General features: G+C 40.2%; 2 protein-coding genes across 2 annotated transcripts in view; one reads left to right on the forward strand and one right to left on the reverse strand.

Annotated features, from left to right (window-relative positions):
* The window catches only part of SH3GL3 (SH3 domain containing GRB2 like 3, endophilin A3), a 60,345-nt gene extending 48,043 nt beyond the window's left edge, over positions 1-12,302 (reverse strand). The window contains exon 1 of the mRNA XM_075159958.1: positions 12,127-12,302. Within this exon, the coding sequence (XP_075016059.1) occupies positions 12,127-12,171 (45 nt within the window). The 5' untranslated portion in view covers positions 12,172-12,302. The remainder of the gene's footprint in view (positions 1-12,126) is intronic.
* Positions 12,303-12,414: 112 nt separating this feature from the next.
* Positions 12,415-25,048, forward strand: part of BNC1 (basonuclin zinc finger protein 1) — a 126,549-nt gene continuing 113,915 nt past the window's right edge. The window contains exon 1 of the mRNA XM_075159561.1: positions 12,415-12,598. Within this exon, the coding sequence (XP_075015662.1) occupies positions 12,415-12,598 (184 nt within the window). The remainder of the gene's footprint in view (positions 12,599-25,048) is intronic.

Consider the following 25,048-nt stretch of genomic DNA (forward strand, 5'->3'; position numbering starts at 1 on the left):
TGTACAAAGGATGAGTAGCTCCTCCATCTTATCTGCCGGTACTACACATACCCACCGGGGCAACCATCCGCCATGCTGCGGCATCCACCATTTACAAGTCCGGCAGTCGAGCAACTTTTGGGTTTTCAGTGCCTTCAGCCCCTTTGCGAGTAGTGCTCCTGTACCTGGCCCACTCAGAATAACTGAAAGCAGTAACCAAGTGTACAGTTTGAAAAAAACCTATAGAGCTTAACTACTGATGAAAGTATCCACTGAAGACGTATTTAACTTGGAGTCTCTTTTGCAACATATTTCCTCAAATATGAAGGTATTTCTGCAAGTAACTCCCTTCCTGCCTAAGCTTAACCATTCACCTGTTTGTGTGCCTCTCTTTCCTACTGTTCACCACACAAGTTTTCCTTCCCATTAAATTAAAATACTGTGACAAACACTTGCACAAACTTAGGTTAAACAGTACAAGGAAGGGAAAGTTCCACCGAGGAACAACGTCAGTGGTCTTTGAGCATGTGGAGAGCGGTAGGACAGACCAGGGAAGCGAAGAAGTTTTGCTTGCTCTCCCCACCCCCCAGCAAAAGCAAACAAGAACCAAAAAGCCCCACTTCTAACACCACCAAAGTAATTTTAGGTGGTTACTACAATTTACAGGGGAAACACGGGCAGGGAGTATTCAGATGCTAAAGCTGTGAAACAATAAACAGTTAATCTTAAAGGTAAGTAACAGTTGCTACGCTCCAGTGCCTCCAGGCAGACATCCAAGCAGCTTGCACTAAAAGCAGAATTCATCCCAACATCTTTAAAAATCTTATTTTCTTTGGAAGGAATTTCTAGACAGCAGACTGGAACTGCAGGTTCTGAATTGATGAAAAGTTATAGTCTTTGATTAATAATTTACTTTAGCGGGGTTTCTTCCCCTCCCACCATGCACACTCGCACTGCGACCCAGAAGCCAAGCTGACAGGTGCTACATTCTCTGCGGGAAAGAGAAAGCTTTCCCATGTTTGTGGCATTCTCCAACCATGCAGACAGCACAGGCACCAAATTCCACTTTCCAGCTCTTTCAACAGGACTGCGAAAGGGAAAGTCACAATTTTGAATTAAAACAGTGACTTTCTGACCTCCAATCCCACATCTTATTTATGGCACTAAGTAAATTTCCCCCCCCACCCCCTTATTCTCTGCTGGGGAGATATCATTACCTGAAAATCCTAGTTTCTAAAACAGTGCTTGCCAGTTCCAGAGAGGTATTAAAAACAGTGAAGTTAGGTGAAAATACCATGTTCAGCCCTGCTGAACTTTGAGTCAGTAGAATTACACGACATTTATATGAAAGTTTTAATCCAAACTCGTATCTACATTTCGTATTTATCCGTACATCTTATGCAAAATAAAAGAGAATTTAAAAAAAAAAAAAAAACACACCACCACAGTGAATATGACATGGTTCTTCTATACACCTTTTCAAACACCAACAAAGTTTGAAAGCAGAATTTCTAATGACCGGACATTGCATCTATAGTCTGGAAACACATAATCTACTTTTGGTTCTGCCACTGACCAGCTCCTTAAAAAAGAATAGGAACAGTGAGACCTACCTGCATTTGCAAAGCAGGTAGGTCCCTCACAAGGGAATAGAGGGGCTGTTACTACCTGGGACCATTTATACTTGGTTTTAGTATTTTATTTCTTTTTTAGTATTTTATTTCTTTTTTGCCTGGAAAAAAGAATTAAAAATATTTTCCCCACTTTTTCACCTTAGATCTGTAACCTGACTGCACAAGAACAGAAACACTGCCAATAATAGAAAATGGAATTTTAGAACCCTTTGATTTCCTTTGAGTCCTGGATTGTTATAATCATGTTCAGTTCCTAACCAGGCTAATTTCACTGCAGTCGTTGCAGTTCATTAAACACAGGTACAGTAACAAAAATTTAATTTAATTAGGGTAGTACAGAAACAGAATTAATTCTCATCAGAGGCTTGGCATTGTCCTTTGAATAGAAAGCATGTAAGGCCAAGTTATTTTTGTGTTTCACATACACAGCTGCTGATATTTGAGAAGCTGCAGGAAATTAACTGGATATTCTCTCATCAATGCATATAACTCTTAATAACTCTAATAATAGAAACATGTACACAGTGATAGGACCTAGGGCTCTACAAAATAGAATTCGAGGTGTAATCTAACATTTGATTAGCCCTTTGCTAACTGGACTTGTTAAAGCATTGTTAAAACTTCAACTCTCAACTAGTCTAAAACTCCAGCAGTGGCTTCCTTTCCATGAACAGGAAAGAGACTAACTAATGAGAACACAGCACAGTATAGAATTAGACTATCGCAATATACTGGGGTGAAAGTGGCATTAACATAAATAGAAGCCGTTTGTTCTTAACAATACCATTACAAGACAAAGTTTGGGTTTTATAGGGTTTTTGCAGAAGGTATGAAGAATGGGATGTATTTTGTAACTTGAATTACATGTCTGCCTACAGAAAGTGTTGGTGTTTGGATGGCACAACAGACAAAACGTTTCATGAAAAACACTTCTATTCTTCAGCAACAGCTTGTTCTGGAACTGCAGCTATATCGTGCCACTGAATATATACAACTTTCTTATCTTAATAGGAAGCAAGCACTTGGACTGAGGTTTTATAGGCCACATTCTGCTCTCAGTTATACAGTTATGCTGCGCATTACTATAGAAGAGACCCTTCATTGAGTCATCCCAGATTTCTATCAGTATAACTAAGCAGAGTTTGTCCACCTATATGCATATTATAAAGTCTATCCCAAATTCTGTATACGAATGCAACTTCTTGGTAGAAATATGTTCTGTTGAAGATATTTGAGCAACTTAAGTAACACTTAGCAAATGATGCTAAAGAAAATCTTAATGCAATGCTGTTGCTGTGCTTCACTTGTCTGTCTGTTTTTCAGCATTGCAGGATTCTCAAGAGACTGCACTGCAATATATTACCCAGCATGTGCCGCAATGACTCAGGCAACAGCATGAGTTAAGGAGGGAGCGCCAGCTCTTGCTCGAACTTTCAGGATGCCTGTGCAAAACTCTTCAGCAAAGCCAAGAATCCATAAAAGGAGACGCATTTAAGGAGAAAGTTCAGTTTCCATTCCATTATGCTATACTATTTTCTATTGCAATATGCCATTCAAATTTTTATATATAAATATTTTATGTGTAAAATATAACTAACCTCCTTCCAAATCGTAGCTACATCTCTGCTAGATTCCCAATTTACAGCATTATAATCCATCTATTGCAAGCTTTGAGAGCTGCATTGTTAAAGGTTGCAGAGGCATACGATTGCTATCTTCTGCTAATTTGTATGCTGGCGGAAGCACTCAAAGTTTCTTTTTCCTACAGTTATACCTTACTGGCAGGCTACTTAGCAGGTGATAAATACAATTGTAAATATAACTGTAAACCTAAATCTTGAGAGCTAGTTTCCCCCTCCTCCCAACTCCATCAGATACATTTTTTAATATTGAAAATCACCTGCATGCCACAAGGAACTGTCTTCCTATTTCCTACCTATTAGCCCAGTACTTTGCTCCTAGGAAGCAAGCTTCAGTGTAAGCAGGGTGGGCTGCACAACCAAAAGTCAGCCATGTAACTCAAAAAAAAGCAAGTTAGCCTTACTAATGCCAAAGGAAGAGGGGTGAAGTGCAGATTACTGTCCCCTTCACTGCACCCCGCCCACGCCCCCACCAAATCCATGCTGATCTTTGCCACAGGACTGCGTTTCCCTCCCTTTTATTAATAATTATGCTTTGAAAGAAAGTGCAAAACGAGGACTTCTTTTGCAAGCACTATTTTCCACCGAAAAAGAAACAAACAAACAAAAAAACCCCAACAAATATGCCATGAAGTAGCAAATCTTCAAAGATGCACACAAACCCTCAGCCTCTCCTCACATCATTTTAGGAATTTAAGATGAACAGTGTTATCATCTACATTACAGTTTTATAATTACTGGATTGCGTAACAACAGTCTCCAGCCATGACACAGGTAAAGACAAACAATACTGTCTATTTAGATATATATACATATACATAGACAATAGAAGAATGTTATTTTTTGTCCTTGCCAGTGGCTGAGGGTTTAATCTCCTCTCTGAAACATGTATAAGTATAATTACCCATTTCAAAACATCTCAGACAGTAAACCAAATTCTAATGTCCTTTTCACTGTCCTACCCCCACGATTCTATAAGATTTGCAAAAGCATACATCCAACTATCTAATAAAAACTAGGAACAGGATAGAAGCTCTCTCTCTCTACTAAGATCCACTAAGATTGTATGATAACAGCTTATAGTCCTACGAAAGAAATATATCTGCACGTAGTCAATAAAGAATTTCTTTTCATGTCTCAGTTCAGATTCTCTTTGTATAAAGTTTGCCTCATCCTCAGTTTACCGAAGTACAGAATCACAGAATCATAGAATAGTTTGGATTGGAAGAGACCTTTAAAGGTCATCTAGTCCAACCCCATTGCCATGGGCAGGGACATCTTCAACTAAATCAGGTTGCTCAGAGCCCCGTCCAACCTGACCTTGAATGTTCCCAGGGATGGGGCATCTACCACCTCTCTGGGCAACCTGTGCCAGTGTTTCACCAGCCTCATTGTAAAAAATTTCTTCCTTACAGCTAGTCTAAATCTACCCTCTTCTAGTTTAAAACCATTCCCCCTTGTCCTATCCCAACAGGCCCTCCTAAAAAGTTTGTCCCCATCTTTCTTATAAGCCCCCTTTAAGTCCTGAAAGGCTGCAATAAGCGGCCTCCCCAAAGCCTTCTCTTCTCCGGGCTGAACAACCCCAACCCTCTCAGCCTTTCTTCATAGGAGAGGCGTTCCATCCCCCTGATCATTTTTGTGGCCCTTCTCTGGATCTGCTCCAACACATCCATGTCTTTCTTGTGCTGCGGGCTCCAGAGCTGGACGCAGCACTGCAGGTGGGGTCTCACCAGAGCAGAGGGGCAGAACCACCTCCCTCCACCTGCTGGCCACGCTTCTTTTGATGCAGCCCAGGATATGGTTGGCCTTCTGGGCTGCCAGCACACATTGTTGGCTCATGTCCAGCTTTTCGTCCACCAGTACCCCCAAGTCCTTCTCAGCAGGGCTGCTCTCAATCCCTTCATCCCCCAGCCCAGTATTGATACCAGGGGTTGCCCCGACCCAGGTGCAGACCTTGCACTTGGCCTTGTTGAACCTCACCAGGTTCACATGGGCCCATTTCTCAAGCTTGTCCAGGTCCCTCTGGATGGCATCCCATCCCTCAGGTGTACTGACCACACCACTCAGCTTGGTGTCATCTGCAAACTTGCTGAGGGTGCACTCGATCCCACTGTCTGTGTCATTGATGAAGATATCAAACAGTACTGGTCCCAATACAGACCCCTGTGGGACACCACTCGTCACCGATCTCCATCTGGACACTGAGCCGTTGACCACTACCCTCTGGATGCGTCCATCCAACCAATTCCTCATCCACTGGACAGTCCACCCATCAAATCCATACCTCTCCAGTTTAGAGAGAAGGATGTTGTGGGGGACCGTGTCAAAGGCCTTACAGAGGTCCAGGTAGACAACATTTGTAGCCCTTCCCATGTCCACTGATGTAGTCACTCCATCATAGGCGGCCACTAGGTTGGTCAGCCAGGACTTGCCCTTGGTAAAGCCATGCTGGCTGTCTTGAATTATCTCCCTGTCCTCCACGTGCCTTAGCATAGCTTCCAGGAGGATCTGTTCCATGATCTTCCCGGTACAGAGGTGAGACTGACTGGCCTGTAGTTCCCCGGGTCTTCCTTTTTAAAAATGGGGGTATGTTTCCCCTTTTCCAGTCAGTGGGAACTTCACCGGACTGCCACGACTTCTCAAATAGGATGGATGGTGGCTTAGCAACTTCATCCACCAGTTCCCTCGGGACTCATGGATGGATCTCATCGGATCCCATGGACTTGTGCACCTTCAGGTTCCTTAGATGGTCGCAAACCTGATCTTCTCCTACAGTGGGTGGCTCTTCATTCTCCCAGTCCCTGCCTTTGCCTTCTGCAGCTTGGGCGGTGAGGCTTGAGCACTTGCCAGTGAAGACTGAGGCAAAAAAGTCATTGAGTATCTCAGCCTTCTCCATATCCCGGGTAACCAGGTCTCCCGTTTCATTCTGGAGAGGGCCCACATTTCCCCTAGTCTTCCTTTTATCCCCAACATACCTATAGAAGCTTTTCTTGTTGCCCTTGATGTCCCTGGCCAGATTTAATTCTATCAGGGCTTTAGCTTTCCTAACCTGATCTCTGGCTGCTCAGACAATTTCTCTGTTTTCCTCCCAGGCTGTCCTTGCTTCCACCCTCTGTGGGCTTCCTTTTTTGTGTTTGAGTTTGTCTAGGAGCTCCTTGTTCATCCATACAGGCCTCCTGGTGTTTTTTGCCTGACTTCCTCTTTGCTGGGATGCATCGCTCCTGAGCTTGAAGGAGGTGATCCTTGAATATTATATATAATATAACCAGCTTTCTTGGGGCCCTCTTCCCTCCAAAGCTTTATCCCATAGTACTCTACCAAGCAGATCCCTGAAGAGGCCAAAGTCTGCTCTCCTGAAGTCCAGGGTAGTGAGCTCGCTGTGAGCCCTCCTCCGTGCCCTAGGGATCTTGAACTCCACCATTTCATGGTCACTGCAGCCAAGGCTGTCCTTGAGCCTCACATTCCCCACCAGCCCCTCCTTGTTGGTGAGAACAAGGTCCAGCATAGCACCTCTTCTCGTTGGCTCCTCTATCACTTGGAGGAAGAAGTTAACACTGATTCATTCCAGGAACCTCTTGGATTGCTTACGCCCTGCCGTGTTGTCCCTCCAACAGATATCGGGTGGTTGAAGTCCCCCATGAGGACCAAGGGTTGTGAACATGAGGCTGCTCCTATCTGTCTATAGAGGGTCTCATCCGCTCGGTCTTCTTGGTCGGGTGGCCTGTAGCAGACCCCCACCATAATGTCACCTGTCCCTGCCCTCCCTTTAATCCTGACCCTAAGTTCTCCGTCAGCTCCTCATCTATTCCCAGATGGAGCTGCATGCACTCCAGCTGGTTATAGACATAGAGGGCAACACCCCCTTCTCATCTCCCCTGCCTGTCCTTCCTAAAGAGCCTGTATCCTTCCATTCCAACATTCCAATCATAGGAGCCATCCCACCACATCCCCGTGAGTACTTCCTTTGCTAGCAAGCACTTGTGTAAATAAAGTATTTGTGTATTAACTCAATGTCAACATGCACTTTAAAAAAGGTTTAAATATTATGTCTAGGCTAGTATCATTCAAATACAACATAACAGAAAAGAAAAATAGTCAGGAGAACAAAAAAAAAACCCACGCAACAAAACCCACTCACAAGACTTATTCTGTCTGGGAACAAGAAGATTCTGATCTGGTCTTCATTCCAACAGATTGGATCAAAATGCCACATAAATCAATGGAGTAAAAGCAGAAATCTGGGAGAGACGCAGCAGCATCCCTGCAACTGTTGGTGATAACCAAAAGTTTAAAAAAAAAAAAAAAAATAGAAAAAGGCCTTTAAAAACATTGCTGAAAAAAGACGCAGTACTTGAAAAGACAAATGCCATTCAGGATATGTAAGAGACGAGAGCACAGAGCATATACTTTATTAAACCAAATTAAATCACTTTCAGAAGGCAAAAAAGTTGTAATAGATTTTGGTTGTTTTGGTTAGAAAGTCTGCTCACCCTTAGGCTCTATAGACAATAGAGCCAGCTCCTGATTCACACTCTCTTGGAGCCTCTCTTTCTTCACTGACAATAGGAGAAGTTTAAGGCTAACAATAACTGTTGATGCCTACACTACAAATAAGGTATTCACAATAATTGGCAGCCATGTGTTTCCTCAAAAAAGTATTAATTTCTACTATCGCTGAGAAGCTAGGCCTAAGAAATACACTATGAATAAGCTGTTGATAATGAGACTGCTGCTATACACAGACTTTAGCTACAATTAATTTAAAAAAAAAAAAAAAAAAGACACAGCACATGTGAATTCAAGGTCAACAGCAGATTTCCTACGCCAGCATCATGGCTGAGCTTTCAAAACACCCTAAGGGAGGGAGGTTCTCAGCTCACTAGCCTCCAACTACATAGAAAAATGACATATCTTTACACCGAGCTACTAGCCTGGGTGCAGTTTTAGAGCACAGCAGAAATTATAATAGCATCTGCTGCCTATTAAGGCTTTCTTATTCACTTTCTAAGCTTACTGCTTTTCTAAACAGAAACACCACTCTAAAAATACACCCAGTATGCATCAGAAGATGTAGTCCTCCCACCATCTGGGTTATCCCACATGCACAACAACCACGAGAACAAGGCCTACCAAAACAGTAGGCAGAGATACACCCACCTACATCAAAAGGTCTCAAACTGAAAACAGGAAAACAGATAAGATATGTCAGAGGCTGAAAGTGACAGGAGACAAATTTTCATCATGAACAGAACTCCCGGAAGGTTCATTAAAAAAATTTTATTTGAAAATAGATTAAAAAAAACAGAAAAAAAGCTGAATTCCATGAGACTTGCACATGAGTTAATCAGCTCTGAGAAACACCCTGCCCTCACTTATCAGCCAGTGAGAGGTGGTAAAATGCCACACAGGTTCTGCTTGGTATTTCATTAGTCAAATGAGTTCTACTCAAGGGATCATCGCTGATATTAAATGGACAGAATGGAACTTATAACCTAAATAAGCAGCATAGTAAAGAAAATTCTAGCATACCTGAAAGCTATTATTTATTACATAACAGATATATAAGCTTTGGGTTATATATAAGCTTTGGGTCTATCAGTTCTGTGATGCCAGAGGAAGCAATTATTAGGGTACAGACAATGGAGTAGAATTGCAGCTTTATATATTGGAGTATACAGAAAAATAGTTAAAATGCCACTCACTCTGGGGTGCAGAATTTATTGCAGTAATTCCAACAGATGCTCATAACTCAAGAGTTGTCTTCTGGATCTCACTACCAGATACTTAGGTGAAAACCTATACACACGTGCTATTCTCAGTGGAAAAAAAAAAATACAATTGGGTAAAAAATTCTAGGAGAAAACCACCAAGAACACTTATTGTGAATTAATGGATTACAAAGAGAGATGTGGTGACTTTTTACTATACCAACCAAGTCTGCAATAGTGTGTCATGTCTGATTTTGGTGAGGGCTTTAGAAACCATAAGAAGTTAGTTGCTGACCTTTTATAAAGAAAACACTTATTTACTTAACTGTAACTTTAATAAATTAAGCTGACATGCACCAGACAAACATCCCAGAAACCTCAACTGCATGTATAAAATCGTAAGTATTGTTTGCTTTTTTCCTGGACTCTCTATACTTAGAATTTAAGCCTACATACAAAGGTGATTGCCGCTAGTTAACACAAAAGCTGTACATAAAGACACACAGAGAAGGCAGGCTTTTTACAAAAACAAACCCGAATGCATTTCTTTTGCAAAAAAAAAATTCTGCAACAGTTCAGTGGTTCAGTTAGAGTATACAGAATTACAGAATAACTCCATTTATTTTGTTTTACTTAATCTTTCTATAACTATGTATCTATATTACTCTTTATTTCAGTTAGAACTGTGGTTTATTCCAGTTGAATAGAAGTCTACTTTAGCATGGAAATAGTATCTTTTGAAAATATATGGATCTTGTCACTTCCTTGATATTTATTCACATTTCTGAATGAATTGTTAAATACAGATTATTAACCCACTTGCTTCATCCTTTAGATTTTTTGTCTTTAGGTTCTGTCAGTCTTCAAATATTATTCTTATTCCTTAATCACATCCTGGCACAAGTCTCATTCCCTTCAGTATTCCTCAATGTCCTCTGGGAAATTTGCCAGTTTTTGTCATCTGCCCCCATTCTCCTTTGGGAACACTAAAGGAATTAATTTCATTCTTTCCCCAAGCAATGCCTGTCTCTGCTGTTAACAGTTACCCTTGGCATCTCTCATCCATTCAATACACAAACACAGTAATATGTCTCCTTAAGTGATCCTACAATACTCAGAGATTTAACAAATGTCCTGTTGAGAAATACCCCTTTCATGCTCTGCATTTACTTGTTTTAGCATTTTGTAAAAGAATTTAGCTGAAAGATGGAGTGCCAATATTTCCATTTTGCATGTCCCACTTTATTTTTGTTAGTTTCAACAACTGTTTAGTTTGTATGTTTATACGTATGGGCATGACTATGTCTCTGTGTGTCAGAGATAAACAGATCCTTAATTTAGACCTGGATGTTTTGATCAACTACATATATGCTATTTCTCCCGTTATTTTTTTCCACTACCACTTTGCCCAACGTCTTATCTGAATTATTCCACGATGAGCTCTTAAGAAGTATCTTTTTTCCTCAAGCACCGAAAAAAATCCAATTCCAGTACCTTTTTCCTGCACACTAATTTCCTACTAAATAGTATTTCTTTCCCCGAAGAGACACTTTTTCAATCAACCTACTTTAAATTCCTTGCTCAGTCCTGCATTTGAAAATAAGTGGAAACTTTACCTTTGACTCACCCTGAGAAGAAGAATACTGAGTTATGCATCGCAGTTCCTTACTGTAATGAATACTGGAAGTCATACCACAATTTTTCAATAAATGTACAGTCAACTTCAATATATTCTATTGTTCCTTTTTGCCATTACTACTAATTTTATCAGATCCCCTCCCTCTTTTTTAATTTTTTTTATGTTTACCTTACATCTGGGCAGGATTAAGCAACTTGCATTATTACCAGTTGCTAGACGAGACAGTACTTCTTGTGGTTACCTCTTTAACTTCCTCAGTTAAATACCTTCTGCTTCTTGAGTTACAAACTCACCATAGCAAAGGCTGCGTCACTTACCAGCATAAATAAGGTGCAAAACAAGCCAAAACCTTTCATAAATTGTCGTTGGATTTGTTTACCCTGGAAGTCCCACATTTTCTCAAAGAAGCAGTGAAAGTTAACTAGAAGATACAGATTCATGACATTTTTCAAGATCAGTACATAACATGAAAGAAAGAACACTACTGAAAATAAACCTTAGATACAAATATTTAGCACCTCTATATCCAAACAAAGTGCACATTCTGCATTTGGGCTGCTGACAAGCCAAATATCTGAAGGAGGACCTAGAAAGATGACAGCTAAGCACTCAACAAACCTTTATTTTCTCCACGCTAACCAAGACAAGAGCAGTTGTCCAATTTGACTGAATACGTTACAGACGCTAACTTCAGTATTACCGTTATCACTAATAACAGCCAACAGAAATACAGATCTCTCAGGCTTGGAACAAGCCAGTAAAGCAGCTAAGGCTTCCAAACACCTTCAGTGAGAAGACTCCCACTGCTGCCACTTCCTGAAGCTACCATGCCAATGTGGGGCTTTGGGTCAGCACTACCGTGCTATGTGGTGCAACCAGTCCACCTGCTTGACAGAACGGGGTTTCTCTCTTAAGAGTATTAAAAAAGTATTAAAGCAAAGCATATTATAAAAGAGAAAAGAGAACAGGAGAGAAAGGGGTCATGAGAAGATGAAGATTCACTCAGGAAAAGATAAGAGTACAGCATCTAGAAAAGGAGGGAAAACTCTAGAAACAGATGATATCCTCTACAGGACAAATACATGGTATGCCAGGTAGGATAATAAGCCAGTAGTTTGTGGAGGAACAACACAATGAACTCTTCAGGGGAAAGCTAGTACCCTACAGCCTACGTCTTTAACTGAGGCCTCAGAGTACAAACACAAACCCAGCATTAAATAACAAATATTAATAACTAAAAGAGAGACCCGAAGCCCCAAGCAAAAGAAGGAAACAGGCAAGCTTCTCTTGTAAGGATAAACACAAGAGGCTAAGAGGCAACAACAAAAGGCAGGACCCAGAGGTGAAGCTGAAGGAAACACTCCCCGAGGTGCCAGAGTGATGCCACCACCGAGGAGGAGAAGGTCGAGGAATCCGCTGCGCCTTGCGGCGGCGGCCGGGAGCGGGCGCAGGGCGAACCACCCACCAACAGCAAAGCCCCCCTGGGGCTCTGCCACCGCTCCGGCCCCGGGAACTGCTCCACTTACCTGGCTGGCTTTGTGAAACTGCTTCTTGAGCCCCGCCACCGACATCTTTCCCCCGCGGCTCCCCGAGGCGGCGGCGCTGCCCAGGCCGAGCGGCCGGCAGGTCCCCGCGGCTCCCGCGGCCGGCCCGGCCTCTCGCTGTGTCACCCGCACCTACAGCCCCGCCGCCCCGCGCAGATGGAAACATCGCCTTCCGAGCGGGCTCGGCGGCTGCCACCCCATTGGCCGCCGCCGGGGCCCATGCAAATGACAGAACCATAATCGCCCGCCCATTGGCCACTTACAGCGGCTATGCAAATGAGAGCGCTCGACGACGCCCACGCTGCGATGTTGCATGGAGACAGCGGAGAAGGGAAGGCGGGCGGCCTGCGGCGGGAGCGCCGCGCCCAGCGGGACGGTGCCTGCCGGGGGAGCCGAAGGGAGCCCTGCGTGCAGGGGCACCGCGGCTACGGCAAGGGCATCTTCCGCTCACAAGGTACTGGCTTAAGCACCAGAAGGCCTGTTAGCTCTCTGATATCATCTAACTAGTTTTCTTTCTAATAAGGCTCCAATCTTCTCTTTATAGGTCTCATTTCTTGTGTGTCCATGTAGCATCTCTAGTTAAGCTCATACTCCTCAGATCTATTCTTATACATCGTAATTATAATTGTAGTTTTTAACTCATGAAAGCTCTTGCAGTGGTCCCGAACATCACTGGTTGGTGCCGTACGTCAGAACAAAACCCACTTGGCAGTTTGACTCCATAGCTGCGTTTATGCTGCTCGAGGCGCAGAACGGCGCACTCTCCCACTGACCGCCTCCCTCTTGGAGGAGCAGATGTACTAGAAAGAGCCACGCTGAAAGAACAGTTTTGTTGTTTGCTTGGTTGGTATAGGATGGATTCATTGTATGCTTAAATATCACTGCGTATCAGCAATATGTTGATATAAATATGAGATGTGGTTATGCCTACACTGGTAAAGCACTTCCAGACTACACTTAGATTCTGGGGAAGATATTCCCTGCGATATACTGCTCGATCCTGGCAGTAAGATCACCTGGGAGTTATGATTCAGCTGAAACTTACGCATGGACCTGGGAAGCAGTTTAGAGAGAACCTTTGCTGGCTGCAGCAGGGCTCTCGGTGTTACTCACTGTCATGCTTACTGCTTTTTTATTGGGTTGGGAGAGAAAGGCATTTCCAGAGTGTGTTATAGTTACTTCTTTATGATAGCAAATAGGACAATGGCAAAAATACAAGAATTTTCAGAGTAATTTTCATATTATAAATTGGGAGAAAGCAATCCCTGTCCCACCTGTTAGAAACAATTACCACTATGAAACAAAGTGTAAAGACAGACACATTCATGAGTTAAGGGACTCCTACTGGCTATTATTTGACAAAGGACACTCTGTATGGGAGAGGCAGGAGCGACAAAAGAGAAAGCAAAGGGGACAGCACCAGTCGACATTTGCTCTGGAAGACAAACTGTAAGGTGAAGTCCTTCCAGGTTTTTGGACTGAGTAATGTTTGAAGGAGGTCTGCAATCACCATGCTATCTGGTGCCACCTGTGTCCAGGAAAAGAGCATTTTCAGCCTCTTTACAAGTAAACATGATTACACCACAGGCACCTGATTTCAGCACCAACTTCTCCTCCTAATTGAAACAGGCAGCAAGATGTTAACTGTCCAGGCCAAATTGGGTAAGGCTTAAATTAGTGATGCGTTTGTAGCAATCTCAGGTGAGAAAACAAGGCCTAAACTAAGAAACTGGAGTTCTGTAAAAGGTATTAAAGCAACCTCTTAGTATACCATGGAATTGGGGAGAGAAGGCTTTGGCTAATCTTCATCTTTAAGAAAGGGTGGACCAGAAGCAAAGAAAGGAGTTGGAAATAAGTCACTGTGGAGGGAAATCAATGGACTATGGAGCCACTGTGGCTGTTAGCTGTAAAATTGGATTAGATAAAGAACTTGAGTAAGGCTGTATGTCTACAGCTTCCTTTTTTTTTTTTTTTTTTTTAAATCCTGCTTTTAACCTGAGGATAGCAGCCATGTTGTCTTTGCTGAGGTAGAGTTAATTTTCTTCATAGTAGCTAGTATGGGGCTATATTTTGGATTTGTGCTGAAAACAGTGTTGATAATACAGGCATGTTTTAGTTACTAATGAGCAGGGCTTACACAGAGTCAAGACCTTTTCTACTCCTCGCCCCACCCCACCAGCGAGCGGGCTGCGGGTGCACAAGAAGCTGGGAGGGGACACGGCTGGGACAGCTGACCCCAACTGACCAAAGGGACGTCATGCTCAGCATATAAAGCCGGGGGAAGAAGAAGTAAGGGTGAGACATTCAGAGTTTTGTCTTCCCAAGTAACCGTTACGCGTGATGGAGCCCTGCTTTCCTGGAGATGGCTGAACACCTGCCTGCCGATGGGAAGTAGTGAATTAATTCCTTGTTTTGCTTTGCTTGCGTGCACGGCTTTTGCCTTACTTACTAAACTGTCTTTATCTCAACCCATGAGTTTTCTCACTTTTACTCTTCCGATTCTCTTCCCCCACCCCACCAAGGGGGAGTGAGGGAGTGGCTGTGTAGGGCTTAGTTACCGGCTGGGGTTAAATCATGACAGTGATACAAGAATTTGCAAGTAGGAAATGCCCTGTGGAAATTCAACTTTATAGCCTAATTGCTCAATGATACAGACAAGGTGAAAACCTAATTAGTGAGCCAACTTGAATAGTCGAGGTGTTAATGATTTGGTAGAGACACCCTGAAAAAGAGACTGGTATTCAGTTCAGATATAAGCAAAAGTTATAGCTCGTAGCCAGTAATATATGCTGGCTAAGCAATATCAAAGAGCTTTATAATCACAGACATAGTTATATCTCACGGAAAAAAGGGATTGTGATTTGCTGGATGATATTCTTTAAGTTTTACAAAAAGTTACTAATTCAGTCTGTAAAATGTGGGAAATCAGAAATAGTACAAAAACATGGGAAGTGGTTCAGATATATGCTGACATGATGGGGGAAAAAAGCTTCTATTAAAAGAACTGTTACAAGCAGAAGACAGGTCAGGGCATAGTACTACATGAGCATAGTAAAAAATGCTTCACAGGGTCTGGGAAAGAGGGGGGCTTCAGGGCAAAAGTTCTAGATGTCTGGATATTTAAAAAACAATTACAGTCCCGCTACTCAGGAAATCTCAAAGTGTATGAGAACAACAGATGATGGCTCCAACATGTTATTGTTATTGAATCAGATATGCTAAAAAGGACAGTGAAATTTGTACAAACTGCAAACTCCTAACTGGGCTCAAATCAAGGCAGTGAGTAGAAAATATGCACTGGCTACTTATATGGGAGAACTGGGCTTGAAAATTGGTCCTGTGAAATTCAAACAAGATAGATACTTGGATAAAGTATTGATTCATTTGGATTTCAGTGTGGCTAATACTATGTAAAAAACACAGTCAGCAGAAACTCAATCTGAAGATGTGGCAAACAACCTTACAGGCATTTGTTTTTTAATGAACAAATTGCCGTACCTGTAAGAGCTGAAATTGCAAGAGCAGCTGTAGGAAGTATTAGGTTTTCAGCAGAATGAAAACTAGAAATATTCAAAAAATGATCCAGAGTCATCTTAGCAGTTGAAATTACTTGAAGCCAAATATATCCATGTTTGCTTCAATGTCTCTTAAAAATAATGAGAAATCTGTTGGTGAAGTATGATCTGGGTCTTTGCCACAAAAGAAAACATCAAAAAGGGGAGGAAAGATGAGTTTGTGATGAAATTCTATTGGATTTGATTCTGGGCCACACTGACTACCTAAGTAAGGCACGTATTTATTCCTTAAGGCTTAAATATTCAAAACGAGTTGCTGTGCATCAACTTACCTTGCAATAAATTTCTACACATGGCATTAGAAGGAGACTTTGGATATACTCACCTGATCCAGGACAAGAATAACTACAGGGGAAGCCAGCCTATTGAGTAACCAAGTTATTGCTTACCAAGACCACGGTTTTTGAGAGAAACCTATGAGAGACCCATAAAGGAGGTTTTCATCTGTAGTTGAATTAGGGATTAGCAACCCCAAATTCTGGATTCATAATCGAAAAAGAGATGGAAACTACATGTGAATTCTCTACATGTTGAAGAAGTCTGATCTTCAGAATACTGGCAATGTGGAAGGAGAGCAAAAGCAAAAAAAAAAACCCAAAACAAACAAAAAAACCCCAAACCCTTACATTTCTACAGGCTTTTGTGGCTTTCAGCTTGGGAAAAAAAATTGCTACATCAGAAATGGTACATCCACAGGACTATGTTGAATAGGAAGGAAGGGGTGGAGAGTTGACAAACAAAAGTGAGCAAGACTCTCAGGCACAGATGTGATAGCCACTAATGGTCCATAAGGACTATATGTATTTAATGACAGTGCAGATTACCTGTTTAGTTTTTCATGTTAGTTGTCAAAACCGTGGTCATAGGCCGTGGTTTTTTGGTCACAGGAAAAGCATGTATTTGAAAAACTAGTGCTTAGAAAATAAGCATTCTGAAAAGGTGATCCTCTAGAAAAAGTATGCCAGTTTGAAAGAATGGTTGGCCAATACCCCTCCCTACAAGAGCAAACTTGTAGAAAGCTTTAAAAGTAAAGCAGGCTCAGATATAAGGTTGTGTACTCTTCTAAAAAGGTGGGAGTTCATCTGGTTCCACAATTCTAGAAAAAAGAGGGGAATACTAAACTGAATTGACACTGATAGTTGGGTATTGACCCAAGTAAATGGAGTAATGTATAACATAGTGTTCCAGAGTGAAATACAAAGGACTACAACACTGGATGAAATTGGTCCCAAATTTCATCCATTTCATTATTTTTCTGCTGCCAGCTCCCAGGTTTGACATTGCAGGACAAACCTGGGAGCTGACACTGGGAAAAAAATGCCAACAGCAACCTACCCCAACAACAAAGTCAGAAGAGAATCCTTCTGCAAAAAAAGCCCAAAATAGTAAGGACATCTCATAAGCCTGTTTTTATATATATAGTTATATATATACTTAAATGAAACGATTGTTTTAAATTATCAAAAAAAAAAAAAGTTGGTGATATGAAAATATGTACAGGAGCAGGCTAACGCTATGGTTTTGCTTCTAGAACATAAACAAGCATTTCTGCAAATCATAGCACTTTCAGTGCAGATAAACTAGCTCAGGTATTTCTGACGTGGCTTTGCATTGCAGTATACATTTCATAAGAAAGGGAAAAGAACAGTCAGTCTTCTCTATACAGCCAGCACTGGCCAGAACTTGGAAAGCTCCCCGTTCTGGGGATGCTGCTGGCAGTTAGAGCAGGAATATGTGACCCTGGGGCCGGTAGACACTCTGGCTAACCTACTTCGTTTGTTTAGGATGCTTATGTTTGCTCTCCAGATCTTCTAACTAAACGTAGCTAGTGAATTATTTTTGGCATATGTGATTGTTCTTCTCAAGCTGACTTTCCTTACGTGTTGCTTTACCGTTATCCAGATCTTTGCTTCTCTTCTTGTCTCCTTCCTGTGTTTGTATTCCATATGCTTCTCCATGATCCTGCAGATACCTTCTATCCTCACTTACTTTCCTAAATCTCTGGCTGTTGTTCTGCAAGTGTCAACAACAAAACAAAAGCTTGTTAGGTCTTATGCCATTGACTAATAAAGATGATTCTAATTACATGTTTCTTTTAAAAAGACATACAAACATTTTAGATGAACTCAAAATCTAGATATAGATATTTTTTAAATTTACATATGTGTATACTATACTATACTAATTTTGAAAACTCAACAACCTTTTTTGTGTAATGCAGCTCTGCCACACTGCAGCTTATAAAAATTTTGCAATCCTAATCTTGCAAATTATACTATGTGGATGGACTCCTGAACAGCTCCTGCTTGGAGATCTTGTAACTTTTAGGTGCCTATGTTGTTTCTGATAGCAGTAAAAAAAAAATAATTTTTATTATCAACATATGCCTAGTCACTCAGTGCTTACAGACAACTCTAGACTGTTCAACACAAATGAGTTACATGTGTGAATTAGAATAAAGATATGAAGGTCCAAAATCACTCCGCAGTGGAGGCAAATCTGGAAATAATAGAATATTAGTTAGTGCTAATCCTGGATACCCAGAGCATTTTTATTTCCTCTGTGCTTGAGATTTCTAACTTGATAAACCATTGAAAAAAAAGTAAGATGTTTCCTATTGGGTAGGTCTATTTGTCCTAAATGCAAATATTTCAGTTTTCTGACCAAATTGGAAAAAACTTCATTTCAACTTCAAATCTCGTCGTTTTCAGTACAGCAGCATTACATCACACAAGCACCTGGTTTGCCTGCTTGAGCCTTCCCTCGGGGGACTGCATCTCCCCTAATGCAGCTGTGGCCATGTGAGTGCCAAGGTGAGCCTCTCTGCGTGTGTTTGGTCAGGGGAGTCGCGTATTGCGCTGTGGGAGATGTAGTCTAACCAGGAGCCCGGCCAGCGAGGGGGATCTGGAGCAGGTTGTTCCCAAGTGGAGCTTCTTCATGGAGGTACAGCAAGGTAACAAATCAATGAGAAAAGGCTGGGTTGTGAAATGGACCCACAAATTTTTTCACTATGGATAAGGGAAAAAAAAAGCTTTTCTCTTGGAAAATACAAAAAAAAAAAAAAAAAAAGTAGCCATTCTGAACCAAAATTTCTTAACCTCTTTTCTGGGGAAGAAAAATCAACCTGTTTTAAAAACTTATTTAGTTTTAGACAAAAACAAGTCTTAGTGCATCAGAAATAACCAGATAAGGAACATCCCTCATTTTGCTGGCCTTTCTAAAGTAGCTGTGTTCCTTCTTATTAAAGAGTAAGGCAAAATAAACCGTAACTTAAAATGAGTCAGTGTGGTAATGTGCAGAAATGTTGCTCTGACTTCAAAAAATTGCACCTGAGTTCTGTGCTGTGGCAAAATAGAGCTACTAATTTTCTGCACACAGCTGCCTGTGTTCATCAGAAAATGATGACATTGTCATTGTTGACAATGCCGCAGCCAGCACAAAATTTGAAATTGAAACGTTGCTAGAAGAGTAATGCTAGCTTCTGGAAGGTGTAAAGGATATTCATCTTCATGTTAAAACTACTGTATCATAAATGGTGAGGACTGTTTCAAAGCAGAATGTTGTAGCACTCTGGATAAACTGGATCACATTTACTGTCTGAAATCCAATCTAGAATTTCATGTAACTGCTCTTCAGTTATAGAACAAAGCTTTAAGTATCATCTTAGTAAGTCTTGGTCTTTGTAACAATCCTTTTCAGTGGAAAAAGGACACACTGAAGAACAACATGTGCTGCCTTGCCTTGCTTAGAGAATGCAATGTACAAACTTCTTTGATAATAATTTATTCAGCTTTATCAGGGAAAAAATATATAATCAAGAAATCTGAGTAAAAATCTGAAAGAACACAGACTGTATGTAATAAAAGGAGATAAATAGTAAAAAAAAAAAAAACAAAGCAAAAAATCCAGTGGTTTATCTTCTCCATGTATAAATATATGCCTAATTCTATTTTAACTTGCATCATATTACAGGACAGAAAGTCGTATCAACTCTGTGACACAGTGTCCTTATATAATACACAATGTGGACATTTCAAAGAATTTGACTGATGTTTAAAAGCAATTTGAATATCAGTAAGTTATCTTGTAGCAAGTTTGCGAATATTCAGACATACCTGATTTTAACAAAACTTTTACAGCATGGATGTTGTTTTGCTTTCAGTGTAATTTAATAGGTCTTTTGGGATCTGCCATGTTTGAACATCTGGGAATCATCACATGTTGTCTGTTGATCAATGAGGCAACAGGAAAGGCATGATGTGACACAGATGTTAAATATGGCAATACTCCATAGACCGACTGGATCACAAATGGGAATGATCAGACTTTGAAAAATCTGATTAAGATTCATTGACTGGATAAAATTCAATTTTTTTTTTTTTTTTAATTTCCTAAGTGTTCTGATAACAGTAGGTATTACAGTGGTCAAAGAATTATTGGAAACTGCCTTATTTGGAGGAATAAAATGACGTAACTGAAGACAAGGACTTGTACTATCAAATACTTTACAGGAAGATGAATATAACTTGCCAGGTCCCTGCTGTCTCGTCATGATGATTAATGTCTACTACCGGATAACTCTGCCACTCCTTGTAAAACAAAGAATACATAAATCAAATTTATTGCATTAGTTCAAGCATCATGGTTAATTGAGTAACTGCCACTACACTAAGAAACCTTCTTCTCCCCTCCCTCATATGCAAAGAAGAAATAGTATATTTTAATTCCTTTAACTGTTAACCATGAATGCCACCTTCTGGCTATGTACAGAAACACCCTTTGAGAGGGATAGGGAAAAAAGCACAGCTTTCATTCTGTAGTTACCAGATAACTATTTCAATTAAATGTATGTTAAAAATGTTTGAAATACAGACATGCCTCCTGAGAGACTTCCTAGCTTGCTCGTTGAAATGTAAAGATACTCAGATATTTACTTTCTTAAAGAAATTATGTAGTTTAAAATAATAAACACACCTGACATTGACTTCCTGTAGAAACAACCTAAAACTGTTGTATTTAAAGGTAGCAGCTGAATCAATATCACGAATACAATTCTGACCTTACTGAAGCTGACAGGACTTTTGCCACTGACTTCAGTGGGGCCCAAACTTTCAGCCTGTATTTTTTGAAAGCTGCTCTTGTGCACTGGGGGTTGATTTTTCAAAAGATTTTAAGGAAGCCAGGCATATATTCTTCTGCAATTCAGTGGGCTTTTAAAGAGGAAACTGGTCCTGCAAAACAATGATGATAAAGGTTTTTGGAGTCAGAGACCTCTCCTTCCCTATGATCAGACCAGATTAGCTGTTACTTTTATTGCTTGAACTTCTCCAGCAATAGACTTACAGTTGTTTGGTGTTGCTAGTACAGGTAAAAGCATGTCATACGTACCAGAACATGTTCCTTGAAGCAATCATATTATCATGGTGTAATGGACTCCCAAATCAAAGCAAAATTCTGCTCTGGCTACTAGGATGATATACAGACAGCAGGGGAAACAAGCCAGGGAATTTCTCTCACCTGGGGAAGCAAATAAGAAGCATTTCTCCAGTGCATTAAGAAGAATATTTGGGCAGACAGTAGCTGAAATCCCATGCAGTTACAGATTGCTTTAACTCTACTGCATTTAACTTATCCCTTATTTGTTTCACCTAACTATTCCAGCTGTGTGATCTCTGGCAGACATAAATTCTCAAGTCATAGTTAAAAATAACTTCAGCGAGCCCAGTCCTACACTTAGATACACCAGTGGGAAATCAGTCATCTCTTCTTGGGTTCTTTTTGGTTCTGCCTATCAATTTTTTTACTGTGTCAAGTATAACGTGGTAGAAATTGTGTGCAAGCTGACAAATCACTTAACCTTAATATAGACACTGGACCACTTTTAGTTTGCCTAATCTGTGATTCTAATATTTTTTAATGTTGTCAGATATGCACTAATTTCAAGGATGCAGTGAAACAGCATACATTGGAAGAGATGAAAAAAGTTTCAGCTGTTGTATATTAATAACTGATGTCTGACTTGTTTGATAAAAGTTTTCCTTACAATTAAAAACTTTCTATCTCAATATGGAAGATAAAGGAGAGAAATGATGAATTTTATTATTTTTCCTTTTTAAAGTCATATTAAATGTACTGGGTTTCTATATGCTGCAAATGTATGGTACTTCTGCAATAAATAAAAATAGCATGAAGCCTTATCAGATTTTTTTTTTTTTTACTCCCTTCTTTGGAGGAAGAAAATAAAAGATGGGGATTAAATTGAGCTTAAACTATAGCTCTGCCCTTCCTACAGTGCCATACTTGCTTGCTTTTCCTGATAGGTCATCTTGCAAATATGACCCAGGCATTGATACATGGAAAGCAGGTACCCACTTATCCAATCGATCTGTACAAATGTCTACAGAGTTTGTTATTTTTCTCAGCTGCTATCTGAGCAATCTGTAAGAAGCCATTTATAATTTTGACATGTATACTAAATTTTTACATATATACTAGGTAATAGAAAGCATATTTGTGAATCTAGCCTTTTTTTTTTTTTTCTTTCAACTTTGACTTAAAATATTACAGGACTTCTAAGATTCTTAAAGTACTATGCCTTTCCTTGAATGAGGGTGATTATGAACAAGATGCCACAGAGACAATAGTGTATGTTGGGCGACTTTGTGGGTTTTTTTTAAGGGGGAGGAAAGGGTGAGGAGACAAGTGCTCAAGGCAAAGAGAGAAAAATGTTCCAACATGAGAGAAACTGTTTCAACAATTTACTCTAATATTAGTGATACTATCTTCAATCTGTAGATGGCAGTGATCTTCCACTGCCTGCTTCAGGAGGGAAGGGGGGGTGCTGGTGGTGGGGGAAATCCTAAAATTAAAACCACTATGCAAAACAGATGTGGGCAAAATAAGGTTAACTTAATTCTATATACCAATCTTCTTTTTTAAACTAAAACCTACTTAAAGAATATAGGAAGGTATACCCCTTATTGCATTTCCTTCATATAAAGAGAAAATATATCATGTCATTTAGAACCTGTAAATTTCTGTATCGAAGGATTTTGATGACAAATTCCAGAATACTGTGTTTTGGAATTTATCTATGATCAAAACCCTATGCTGGCATTCTGTACATCTTGTACGTACCTTTGATATATTTCATTATTTTAAACATGTTTATTCAAATAATATCTGCATTTTTCCTCCCAAAACCCCTCTGGGTAGTTAGCTACCTCCTTCATCAGTTGTTCAGCAGGTCTGTATCACCTGTTTAATTTTTAGCTGTTTTTCTCTTGACACTTGCATTAGTTTTCACTTTCATTCAAATAAAGTGCAATAAACAGGTGTGTAAGGCTGTCAGAATATACTTTAGTGAAGGGTGTGATGTGAAGCCCACTGAAATCAAATAGAGTACTGTTATTAATTTCAGTGGATTTAGAGTCTTGCCTCCCAAAATCTACCTTGCTTGGTGACTGGCAGAGAGAATTTTCGAAGTATAACACAAAGTCTTATCTTCCCCTTTTGTCACTATTTTCAGTTGTGGTTTGTTTTTTTCTTAATGATTCTGCCTACAGGATTTTAAAATATGATACTTTTTATGCAGATCAGACTATAAAAACTACAACATTCTTGAAGTTCTATTTTAAGTGTCGCATAGGCTCCTAGTGTCAGTTTTTAAATGGTATCTAGACACACAAATGCAGATGAGGTGCCTAATAAGATTTCAAATAGCATCTAAATAGCGTTTTACAATTTGCTTCTGAAGATTATAAATATCAATGAGATTTGGGGTTTTGTGGGGAGGAAGATGCCTACAATGCATGTATATGCAAAGTGAGACACAGAGAAGTACCTAAGCCAGTTAATTTCTTAATATCCATTGTTTTCAGTAGAAAGTGTATCACTGCAAAGAGCAAAAAATACAAAACCATTCATCTGCTTCTAAAGCAGCCCAGTTTACTTTAAACGGTATGAGCATTAGATACCTTAGAGTGACTCCAAGTTGAGACATTCCTCAGCAAATCATGAGAAATTATTTGTGTCAGGTTCTTCCATTTAACATTCAGCCATTTGGCTCCTTGCTGCTGGAAGATGTTTTGCAACATCAGTACACCTAATTTGCAGTCACTGTTGTTTCACTGCAGTCGAGTGGAGTCTTGTCATTGGTATGACCAGTGGCAATTTTGACAACCTCTAGTGCAGAAAGCCAGTATAAATTACTGTGCATCGCTTAAATCCTCTTTGGAAAGCTTAGCTGGGAGTTATCTCCTTTTGCACAAGAATGTATCTCATCCAATATGTTCTGGAACAAAAAGGACACATACTCTTCAACCCAATAGCAGGCTTTCCACCATTCCAGTAGGAAGATAAAACCATCTACCTGACATCACTGTCTTAAGAGTTTTCTCTACATGCATCCTACATTTTCTCCTCTGAATTTTGTCACCTCTTTTTTGCAATGCCAAATAGCTTTTCCTCTTCCTTACTGACCACGCTCTTCAGTTCTTTGAAAAGCAGCAGCAGTTTCTCTATCTAATCCATCCACATTGCTTAACCTGCAGTTCCAAAAAGGGATTTGTTTTTTAATGAGTGATAATCTTTTATATTCCATTGTCAGAAAAATAATCCATTAATCTGTTCCCAGTATGCAGTACACATTTTTATAATATGCAGTCTTACCCAAAAAATGGATGGGAAAGGGCAGCTAAGGAAGGATGTATCGCCTTATTCCCTGTTTATTTACACATGTGCATGTATATATATCCAGACTTCCTCTTCTCCCTCACACTACTGGCAGAGAAAATAGGGCAGAGTACAGAAAATTAATTTTTTTAACCTGCTTATATTGCCACCCCACCAAAAAAAAAGACTATTGTGAGATATTAAACAAAACCTAGGTTCAATATATCCATTCATGCTCTACATGCACACAGTAAGGTCCCTTCTTTGGGAGTTACTCTTGGCCACTTCATGAAAATGTCAACGTTAGAATTTTGCAAAAAACTCAGTTTAGTAAGCCATGGGCTCAGTTTGCTCTAGATACATGTCTGCAACATGAACTCAAAGTATGCTAGGACTCTGCATAACTCTCCCACAGCTTCCAGTCATGCTGCCTGACTTGCACTGTTACTGTCTATCCTTCCTCCCTTCTGCTTCTTCCCATTCTTATTCTTCTGCTCTCTCTCTTCATCTTTCTAATTCATTCCACATGCCCTTGAATATGTACCCTGTAAGCTGCTGTTTTGCATTCAACATTTGTTTATCCTGGGACTTATCACAGTATCTGAGAATCTCAGAACTTTCACAGATTTTTATCCTCTTGAAGCCTTTGTGAAACA

The sequence above is a fragment of the Calonectris borealis genome, chromosome 11 (assembly GCF_964195595.1).
Source record: "Calonectris borealis chromosome 11, bCalBor7.hap1.2, whole genome shotgun sequence".
In the NCBI taxonomy this organism is placed as follows: Eukaryota; Metazoa; Chordata; class Aves; order Procellariiformes; family Procellariidae; genus Calonectris; species Calonectris borealis.